The sequence below is a fragment of the Cibotium barometz genome, chromosome 58, assembly GCF_041138505.1.
Source record: "Cibotium barometz isolate CiBa-2024 chromosome 58, ASM4113850v1, whole genome shotgun sequence".
Classification (NCBI taxonomy): domain Eukaryota; kingdom Viridiplantae; phylum Streptophyta; class Polypodiopsida; order Cyatheales; family Cibotiaceae; genus Cibotium; species Cibotium barometz.
In genome coordinates, this window is record NC_141103.1 from 19098088 (window position 1) to 19108977 (window position 10890).

Consider the following 10890-nt stretch of genomic DNA (forward strand, 5'->3'; position numbering starts at 1 on the left):
CAATTGACATGGTTTGTTAATTAATGTGCATGATTCGGAGATTGTAATGTCCCTAATTAGATGACTGACTTAATCTTAAAGACCTGCCTTGTTAATTAATGTTGGAGGTTGTAGTGTCCCTGAAAAAGATGGCTTGACTTAACCTTAAAAGAGCTTCAATTAAAAGCTCCATAATTATTAGAAAATTAGGTGGAGATGCCCATAAATGTAGACTTTTAAATTTTAAGAAAATGTGTTTGGGAGGGGTTTTTGGTACTCAATTTTGTTGCTCTTTGCCATGCAACCACTCCCTTCCCTCACATATCATAAAGGAGAACAATGGAGAGAGAAAGATTAAATAAAATCTCAATTTCATAACATGTCTAACTTATTAGTTCAAGTGGCTAGTACTTCTCTTGTTACAGAGATATTACAGAAAGTCAGAAAGCTGCAAAAGACAGAGCAGAGCAGGCACAAGCTTACACTAGTAAATTCAAAACCTTGTGACAGAAACCACAAGATTGCACTAACTAGATTAATCTGATCATCATGTTTTTTTCTTGTTATTATTAGAACCACAAGTAATTATTAAATCTTGTTATTCTGTATGACAAAAAAGGCACTCAACAACCTCGGAGTTCAAATATAGTCCTATGGTTGATTAAGAAATGCCTTTTGAAGTTGTCCTGGAAAGAGACATCACCATCTTGCATGTATCTATCTTGTTCATGTATGTATGTATCTTGTGCTTTTAGAAGGAGGAAAAATACAAGTATGTATTTTATGCTCTTTCTTTAAAGGCAACCCCTGCATATTCAAACACATCTTGCTCTAAGTCAAACAATATTGCGCATGAGAATTTATAATTTCAAAAAAAAAAACTCACAAAACAGTGCATGCATGTATGTAATGTTCTTTCTTTAAGGGCTATGTTAAGCTTTTGAACATAACCTTGTGTTTACATAGACATGTTGTAAATGTTGGTTGAACCTTTCAGTACAATTTGCACACTATAGGCTCCAAAAAAAAGCTTCCCTGCATGAGACTTGCAAGAACCTAGCCACCCCCACCCAAAGCTGGTCACAGTTTTCCCTTTCCCCTTTGTTCACACAAATCATAAGAAAGCAGAATCCAACCCCGCCCACAGATCGCATTTGTCACCAAAACAGTGATCTTTTCATTCAAATGAAGGACTTCAAAGGATGCAACCCTCATATCAAGTTGTATTCATCCTCTTCAAAATAAACCAGTGGGTTCTGCTTCAGCTTATCTTCCTCTCTGCCATGGCATACAAGATATGAGTTGACAAAGACATAAAAGTAAGTTTTTAAACCCCTCTTACCCATACATAAACCATTAACAACAGGGTTAAAACAGCAGAATCAAACCAATTGACATTACCTGTTCAAAGCATTCACATCATCCAGCCTTAAGGACCGGCTTGCTGGAACTCTTTTCTTTACAGGTTTTTCCTCCACGGTGTTCCTTTAAGCCATCAAAATATGTTTTAAAAAATGCAAAGATACTCCAAGCAATACCAGAAAACTGAAGTAGGGAAGGGTCCTCTGTGCTTACTGTATAAGCTCTTCATCCTTGAAGACATCTAGTTTGAAATCAGAAGCTGCAACTGCTGTGCTTGCCTGGGGGACCTGCAAAAATGTCCACAAAAAAGCTGCATTAAAGAGGAACAGGAAGAGCATCAGAGGACATGTGACTGCCTATAGGAATCGTCTACGTATTGGGGGGAACAGGGTTGTGGGCTAATGCACGAGGTCTGAAGTGTTGGAACCATGGGGCAGGCTCTCAAGCACAGTGAATCACATCTTGAGAACCTCTCCTTTTATCCTCAACATGCACGACCACCAATCGGTTCTGATGATGCATACATTCTTTTTTAACTATTAGGTGCTATTCCACACCAACCTACTCCAAATGCCATCTCTTGAAGAAAGTCCTCTGTACTGTGATGGGTTTTATGACTCCCTCTGTACCATACACCACTTTCCAAATCCCATCTCTCGAAGAAAGCCCACTTTCTCACCCAATCAATCAACCCATGTTGCCACCCCAAAGGTCTTTCATGTAATCAAATCCACATTCAAACCCATAGGAAAGACACCTCCGAACACTTGATATGAGGAGGGAATGCAAGGCTCTTATCTTCAACTCAACCAAAACAAGATCAAGACAATACTTTCCAATCAGCCAAGGTATATACAGGAGGTTCCTACGCCAGATTTTCTCAATTATATTGAAGGAAAAATGGCATACCTACCCAATATTGGCATTCATATCTCCACAGCTTTCATGCCTTTAAACTTTGTTATATGCTTATGGTCTTTAGTAAAACATCAATAAGCTCTGCTCTCTCCCTCTCTCTCTCTCTCTCTCTCTCTCTCTCTCTCTCTCCCCAGATCCAACAGACTGTCAGACCAGTCTGACCAGACATCCTTTCAGCCATCAGATCTATACTGGCCGATCGAGGCTCCCACTCACACAGTGCCATGCATTCATAGTTTTTTTTTTCAGTTCCCTTTGGGTCTTTCGTAGATGTTTCTCTCTCTCTCTCTCTCTCTCTCTCTCTCTCACACACACACACACACACACACACACACATTCATTTTGCATTCTCATTGCTTTGGGCTGGGCACACCGCATCACCCAGTCTAGGGTGTTAGTGTTCCAGCCATGGGAGCCTTGACAGCACACAGATAATTCAGACCTGCCCAATGCAGCACCTACTTCCAACACTCCAGTTCAATTCAATGCCCATAGCATATAGCAGCTCCATAGCTGTCTACAGCAATCGCCCAAGCCCCACGGAGCACCAGAGCTCCCTTGTCCAATAATCCCAATGGCAGCACATGGACTCAGCACCACGCCCTTCACGACCCCAGCCACATACACAGCCCCATGTTATTATTCCAGCCATGACACAGCACACATCTGCAAATGAGACTTCAGACCTGTCCAATGCAGCACCTATTGTCTTTTGGGGATTGATCCGCCATATTCTTGTACATGTTCACATCATCACTACTGGTATTTGGAAAAAACTTGTGATAGACAAGAGGTGTCTTGGGGGTTGTTGGGGTCAGGGATGCACAACAACGCGTGCACACACAGTTGTGGAGATGCAGAGAGCACACAACTCGATAGATTTCTAGATAATGAAATGTGTGCCAAATACAAACACCCTAAAATAGTGTGTTCACATAGTCAAGGAAAAAACCTCCTAAAGAGGGAAAAAGTGCTCCAGCGTGGTCCTAGATGTTCACATATCAGAGGGCAACACCAAACAAGAACCTTGAGAGGTATTGGAGGCCAAGGACCACCCTAGGAGAACCAGACACCATACCGAACCGCTACAATCCCCATCACGGCCTCTTAGTGTCACCATGGACAAAGTCCACCAGATTCTAGGCACCCAACATCCACGTGCCTCTAAAGACCACAAGCCTCTGGTCCGAGGCAACCTTCCATGCAGCAGCTTCAAATAAAGGAGATTCATCAGCGACACATGGACACCCCTCTCAACTCCATGTTATGGATAGATGAAGAGGATGTCTCCCAAACTGCTACTGGTTGCGCTCATACTCACATGAGATTTTGTATTTCTCAAACGTATGTATATGATCATTATGATGCTGAGATAGACAAATAGCTAGTTTCTTTGTGAGTCTTGTTAGTCTTTTCCATGGCTCAGTCTCTCACACAAAGTTCGAGGTCAAGGCTCAATAAAGGCTACCTTAACACCTGTCCACTTTGATGCACGCTGGATGTTCTCCTTGTTTCTCTCGGATTCTGCAGTCAGCTTACTGCCACTTGGTCTATGGGCAAAGAGGTTAGACTGCAAGTCAGTGTCAACAAACACTGCGAACTGCTGTGACGTGCCTCTGCAGTAAACACATCATCATGTTAGGAGGTTTTCAAGCATTTACAACGGACGTCACAAGTCAGAAACAGGCTCTGTAATTCTTTGAAGTTTGATTACCTGTCTAACTTAGAACCATTGATTTTACGTGTTTGTTGAGGAGGATGTCCTCGAGTTGGGCCTGCAAAACCATAACAATAGAATTGTCACTGTTAATTATTTTCCATTACCATAATAACAATTATGGGTTTGGCTAAAAATTGACAATGCACATCATACTGAAGCCAGACCTGCGATTCGAGTTCCAAATGATCGACCAGGCTGCCCGAGTGCAGGTGGTGATTGTGCCTCATCCTGCAACAGTTAAGTATTATTCACGTGCCATCTCATAATGTCTGAATTTTGTCTAAAATGACCACCTCTAAAAAGAACACATTTTCACTGTACATAATGTAAAATTAATATCTTTTCAAGAAGCACCATGTATACCTTTACCTTTGCTATACTTTCTCTTAAAGCTCTCTGTAGAAATCTTGTATGTGCTGTCTTCAAGGTATTGAGGGGTTGTGCTTTTCTGCACAAATTAGAAAGAAACGAAAGGTTGCATATATGTTAAAGACCATTCAAAAATTCGAAATACCTTGTTGTTTTTCTTGCCTTTGCCTCCTACCCCATTCTTTCTGAGTCCCCCAGACAATCAGCACCCCCCTCCATCAGGAGGCTTGCACACACTTACACTTTGCTTTGCTTCTTCAAAAACCTTCACCTCACTGAAATTTCAATCCGAATCCAGCATCATGGATGCTTTTCCCACATTCTCAGCAGCTTCACATACTTAAAAGAACTTCATATGCTTCTCCTCGACCTTGACATAGATTTACATTAAAACACATGTTTTCACTCTAAAATTCTTGCCCCTCTTCATCAAGCTTCTTAAAATGTGTTACTCCACATATACCTCCCAGCCAGCATAGTCCTTCCCCTTTTGGGACATCTTGTCTCATTCTTTGAGAACCCCCTCCACAAAATTTGAAAGCACAATGTTGAAGGCAAGTTGTCTCATTCTATGCTTAGAGCCTACCAGAGATTCCATTGCCTTCTTTTATCTGTGAAAAGGATCTGCGTCTTTTAGCTTTGCCTTTCTTTAGGGCCCATCTTGCCATGGATATCAAGGTGAGCAAGGTGTCTCCATGTTTGCTTCAGAATAGATGATGCAATGACCCATTGGGAATGAGGAGCTGATGTGGGTATTTGAACTTCGCTTCAACAGTTGAGATCACTCTAGAGAGCAGAAATTTCTCTAAGAACCCAAGGTGGGAGGCCTGTACTCCTACGTCCCTTTGTATCTACACTTTTTAAAAACAGAAAGGACCCCTTCAGTAGTACTCCTTGTGATTTCAAAGCCAAAGGCCCAAACATTACTTTCCTTCTTGAGCAGCATTTTGAAATCAGCCAAATTTGATGATGCACTCGGGCCTCAATAACTAAGCCCTCTCCTTGCATTCCAGTAATTTACAGCTTCTATCTAATCAGGCTTTACTGTACAGGTTAATTCCCAAACTTAACAAAAATCTTGACACTCCAGGAGAGTCTACTCACAAAGTTCAGGTTATTCATGAGACAAATGTAAGCAGCAGCCTTGTAAAACAGCCAAAGGTGCTTCAAACATGCCCACACTTCTAAGTACGGCAACATCAATAAGCATATTTACTTCGTCTATCTATGGTTGCCATTATTTCCATAAGAAAAAGAAAGGGCTCAATGATACTATTTGAGCAGAGTTACCTTGCAATGCCAAGCTCGTATATAGCCTTCGCTTGGGTAAACTTCTGTTGCTGCTCCCAAAACCTCCCACAATGCTCATAGAAAAGTGCATGCTGCTGACCTATATTGTTTTCTTGCAAGAATGTATATATTTCTCGTGGGTTTGTGCAACGATCAGCCTGCAGGAACACAAGTATTACTCCTCACTAAAACTAACTAGCCTTCTTAGCTTTCTCAAACAAGCACATGAGCTTGAACATAAGCTACAGATTTGCAATACTTGCATAATCCATAGAAATAGCAACACTCACATAATCCATCCAGACTTTCAAGTATCTTATATCATCTACATAGCGCATATCTTTGCAAAATGTCCGCGCACAGAGTTCTAGCAATTGCAGAAGCCTCGATTGACCTCCTCCAGAAGGATAAGATTCTTTCACCCATTTTATACACCTATAATCATAGCATTCAGTGAGATTAGACCAGCGTCACATGTTCATACAAACTATTGCACTCATTACAAAGCCTATTTGCCTTAAAAAATAAATGATTGGGCACCAAAAGAAGCATACTCAATCCATGGCTGAAGCGGATCATTTCCTGTGTATGCATCAATGGCTTCCACCATCTTCCTGCCAAGCTTTATTGACAAGTTAAAAGGACTTGCTTACTACAATACATTTTTAAAAAAAAAGAGTTGCCATAGAATCATTTGTTCCGATAACTAGGAAAGAATAAGTGCACAGTCTGCATGTACATACCTGTGCTCTTCAGATACTTTGGCTTTCTTCGGACCTTCCACCTTAGCCTTCAGACTTGCATTAAGTTTTTCCACATTTCTTCCTTCTTTCAGAGGCTGCACATTTTCTTTTGAAAGCTCCCACTCCATGCCTCGCAGACTGGCACAGTTAAACCTTACAAAATAAAACAAGAGCCTAGCAACCTTCTTTCGAGTGCTTTGACTTTGCTCTCTGATGTTAAGGACAGTAAAGCCTGATTAGATAGAACCATGTTAAGGTATGGGACCATTCTCTGTGCTAATCTGTAAAACTAGATTACAGACACTTCACAAATTGTTTCGTTTTGTATATAAGTATCCATCTAAAAAAATGGGTATGTACGATGATGTGTAAAAATCTACCCTTGTTCTCTACAAATGCATCAAATCGAGCCCCAATCTTCATGGAATCCCAAGCCGGTCTGTGCAATAATAGATGTTCTACAGCAAACCGCTGCTTCTACAAAGTGATACCTGCATGAACCTTGTTTGATGTTACACATTGGAAGCACGGTAATGAAGACTCTTAGAGATATTATAATTCCTTCAACGTGAAGCTGCCTCTCAAGTGTGAGGCTTGCATTTCTGGTGAGAGTCAGTCTATTTGGTACCTATCACATACTGTTAAATTAATGGAGTGGCATTTCCCTATACCATTTGAATGACATTTGCAGTAGCTGACAAGGCTAGCGTGGAGACTTTGGCCTTAAAGGGGGGGCAAACAGGGGCATCCAACAGCTCACAAAACGCAGCAACAGGCCAAGTTAAGGGCACTAATTAACTTTGTTTAATGGCCTTGGTGATCAAAAACGGATTCAAATAATCAAAAGGATAGCCCAAAAACCTTGCACACAGCCATATTCCACAGCTTTCCAGCACTATGATATCTCCCCTGACCTAGCAGCAATCCAACTCTACATACTCTCCTATTTACTCTTTTGTCTTCTTTCATAGAAGCTTGTGCAGGGCTTACTCAGTCATCAATGAAACTCTAGCTACATGTCCATATTTTATAAGTGACCTGCCTAAGCTTTCCCCCTCAAAAGGCCTCATGATTCATTTGGGAGGATGCATGTCAAGATCTAGCAGTAGTTCATGGCTTGAAGAGATGCAGTTAAATGGAACTTCCCATAAATGCAACCTTACCCCAAGAGGGTCGTCTCAGCACTGCCTAAGATATTGTGTCATACGGAGCTTGGAGAAAGGCTTCTGCTACTCTCTAAGGCTTACATAATGTAGCAACCTTCGTTTCACTACTGCAGGCACCCACGAGCACCTCGTGAAGAATTTCCATCCAGCAAAGGACTCACCCAGTGATAGAGTTGATAGCATGTGGGTTGTGAGTTAGGGTTTGTAATACAAGATCACACAGACTTTCAGAACATAGTCAAGAATCCAAGCAAAAATTAGCTTGCGATTAGGGTTTCAAAAGCCTGCCATTGTTTATATGGTGATGATCTTCGTCAAAAATTGCAAACAAGAGAACCTCTTACCAGGAGAAACTCTTCTTTCTCTTGTTGAGATGGAGTGTTGAGATGCAGACTGCAGCGACTGTTGAAGCTGTGCCTGCCTTGAACGTGAAACCCTAGCAGTGTAAGCAGAATTCTGACTCAACGGTCAAGTTTCCCGCACAACTGCCAAAAGGTCCTCTCTACGCTTCAAATCAAATTGTCTTAGTTTTTTTTTTTGGGGGGGGGGGGGGGGGGAAGGCTTCTTTTTTTTTGGGTTAAACTTCAATGCCCAATTTAAATTTTTAAATTGCACTTTCCCAAAAATAATTAGGCCAGGTGCATGTGTTGAGTCAAGTTGGTGTAGCCCGTTGGTTCTCAAGAAAGCAACCCCAACCCCGAACAAAAGCCCGCAGATCAACTTGAATCTCTCCGAACCACTTGGTTTAACACCTACAACAGGGAATCAAACGAACAAATAGATGTCCCCCATTTTTTGTGAAAGGGAGTGCACACGGCTAATCCCAGTGAGCTAATTCAGACCTAGGCGAGTGGGCCACATCTTTTTCTCTCGGCCACGGATGGTTGTAAAATGAGCCTAAACACATAGACCAAAATTCCATATCTTGCCCATCAAAAGCCTTTTCATACTTCAGGAGCAAAAGTCTCCTCATAGTCAATGCCATATTTTTTGTTCATAGCCTTTAGCTACCAACAAAAGCCTTTTCATAGAGAAGCAATAGTCTCCTCATAGTCAACGCCATGTTTTTTCTGCATAGCCTTCAGCCCCCACCAACCGAACTTTGTACCTTTCAATGCTACCACCTAGGTTGTATTTTTGCTTATACACCCAATTGCCAACACCTGAGCTTTGTACCTTTCATTGCTGCCATCCGGGTTGTATTTCAGCTTATACATGTTGGAAATAGGGTTGTAGGAATCCACACACACACACAATGGAGAAGCTCAAGGGAGCACACAATGAGATGATAAATAGATAATGAATGTGTGATGTACAAAGATGATAAGTATACCCCAAGATGAGTATATACTAGCATGGGAAAAAACCTCCTAAAGAGGGAAAAAGTTCCCCGACTAGTTCTCGTGTGTTCACACACATCACTACCAAATATGGCTACAAATCCCCCTAGGAGTGATGATGTGAACAAGGGACAAATCTCATTATTCTCTATTTGAGGGTAGCATATTGATGGTCATACACTGGAAGCTTGTATTATATGTATGGGTCATGATGTTGAAAAGCTTCAAACTTCTCTCATGGGAGAGCCTTCGTGAACAAATCTGCCTAGTTATCCTATGTTAGCACATAAGCCAAGCTTATTTTCCCTGCAAAGCATCTCTCCATGACATAATGATAGTGCACCTCAATGTGCTTTGTGCGAGCATGAATAACTGGACTCCTTGGAACTGTCATAGCGCTCTAAGGCGCATGAGCCAAACACACTCAACTATAGGTGTAAACACTGCCATGTACTCAGGTTCACAGCTAGAAGTGGTCACAATGAGTTTTGTTGAGCCATGATATACATGAATCACCAAGGCAAACGCAAAAACCACCCGTTGACACTCGTATGTCGTAGCATTTAGCCCAGTCTGAGTCTGTAAATGCATGCAGAGTGATTTACCTCCCTTGGGATAAAATAACCCAAAGTGCTTAGTGTCCTTTAGATAACAAAACACCTATTTGATAGAGTGTCAATGCTTTGTCCCTGGGCTATGCATAAATCTCCTTAATATTGAGACCACATACCGAATGTCAAGCTTGGTGTTACACAAAAAGATAAGACATCCAACAGCTTCTTGATACAAGCCAGCATTAAAAGAGTCACCTGCATCTTCAAGACTTAGTCGTAAACATGGCTCTATAGGTGTAGCCCCACAGGTTTATAGTCTTCAAGATTGAACCTCTTCAACAATGCATCTATGTATTTCCTCTGCAGCAAACAATGCCATCATTATGCTACCAAAACTCAATGCCTAAATAATAGTACAACAGTCCAAGATCTTACATCTCAAAAGACTTCTCTAAATTAGCTATAAAAGCTGAAATATGATCATCATTTAGAGCGTCTGAGCAGCATGTCATCCAACACATAACATGATGACCAATAAAACATCCTTAGTCTAGAGGGTATTATTAGTTGGGCTGTTGCAGAAACCCTATGCAACCAAGTATGCATGTATCTTTTCATACCATGCTTTGGAGCCTGCTTAAGACCATATAAAGCTTGACGGTAACCCTCACTTTCCGAGCTGTACCCCACAAAAATACATTTAATAGCCTTATCATCAAGCTTGCTGCAAAGTTGCTCAAGCACAAGTGCATAAGCAAGACAATCAAAAATGTGTAAGTGAGCCACATAGGGCTTTCTGCCATTCCAAGCTTCAAAAGGCGTAATTGTATGCAAAGCCTTTGTAGGACACATGTTCAAAACATATGTTGCACATATGACTACTTCTAGCCAGAAACCATGAGGTAACTTCCATGAGAGACCTATTTTTATTACGTTCAGCTACATCGTTTTGTTGAGGTGTATAGGGCACACTCTATTGGTGTTTTATCCCATGATTATCCATGTATGCATGAAACTCCTTAGACATATACTCCCTCTCTAGATCAACATGCAGGGTACCAATTGTACATGCATAAACATTTTGAACCATAGCAACAAAGTGCCTAAAACACATAAAAACCTCTAATTTCTGTTTCAATGGATATACCCAAGTATGTTTGGAATAATCATCAATGAATGTGACAAAATAGAGGTAGCCCCCAATAGATAGTGTCCTCATATAACCACGTACATCACTGTGTATAAGCTGCAAATTTTGGACAGCTCTAACTGAACCATCTTTGGAACATGATGCCCGCTACATTTTTCCAAGAATACAGCCCTCACAAACATATTTGATAGGGGCTTCGGGATGTGGCAGCTCAGACACCAAGTCATGTTTATGCAAATGCAGCAAACTGCCAAAGTTCAAGTGACCAAAGCGTGTATGCCACAACTTAGCATCACCCA

The 10890-nt window shown here is 41.3% G+C and overlaps 1 protein-coding gene across 5 annotated transcripts; it reads right to left on the minus strand.

Annotated features, from left to right (window-relative positions):
• Positions 1 to 882: 882 nt before the first annotated feature.
• LOC147606002 (mitotic spindle checkpoint protein BUBR1-like) lies at positions 883 to 8069 on the minus strand. 5 transcript variants are annotated; one of them, XM_086792816.1, is made up of 13 exons: positions 7892 to 8069; positions 6762 to 6872; positions 6382 to 6519; positions 6193 to 6252; positions 5929 to 6073; positions 5639 to 5796; positions 4349 to 4427; positions 4144 to 4207; positions 3974 to 4034; positions 3728 to 3875; positions 1555 to 1628; positions 1381 to 1464; positions 883 to 1257 (listed from the first exon to the last, which is right to left on the minus strand). In XM_086792816.1, the coding sequence occupies exons 3-13, from the start codon at positions 6507 to 6509 to the stop codon at positions 1191 to 1193; spliced, it is 1068 nt and encodes a 355-aa protein (XP_086648942.1). In that variant the 5' UTR covers positions 6510 to 6519; positions 6762 to 6872; positions 7892 to 8069; the 3' UTR covers positions 883 to 1190. The 5 variants fall into 5 exon arrangements, with proteins under 5 accessions (XP_086648942.1, XP_086648941.1, XP_086648943.1 ...); XM_086792815.1 differs by lacking the exon at positions 6762 to 6872; XM_086792817.1 differs by lacking the exon at positions 6762 to 6872 and having other exon boundaries at positions 6382 to 6534.
• Positions 8070 to 10890: the final 2821 nt, after the last annotated feature.

Excerpts from the sequence above, each read along its gene's own strand:
- LOC147606002 (XM_086792815.1), bottom strand. The coding sequence starts at position 6,509 with ATGGAGTGGGAGCTTTCAAAAGAAAATGTGCAGCCTCTGAAAGAAGGA. Across the intron at positions 6,253-6,381 it reads AAAGTATCTGAAGAGCACAG|GAAGATGGTGGAAGCCATTG; the intron begins GTATGTACATGC and ends AAAGCTTGGCAG. Across the intron at positions 1,629-3,727 it reads CAAAGTGGACAGGTGTTAAG|GTCCCCCAGGCAAGCACAGC; the intron begins GTAGCCTTTATT and ends ACATTTTTGCAG.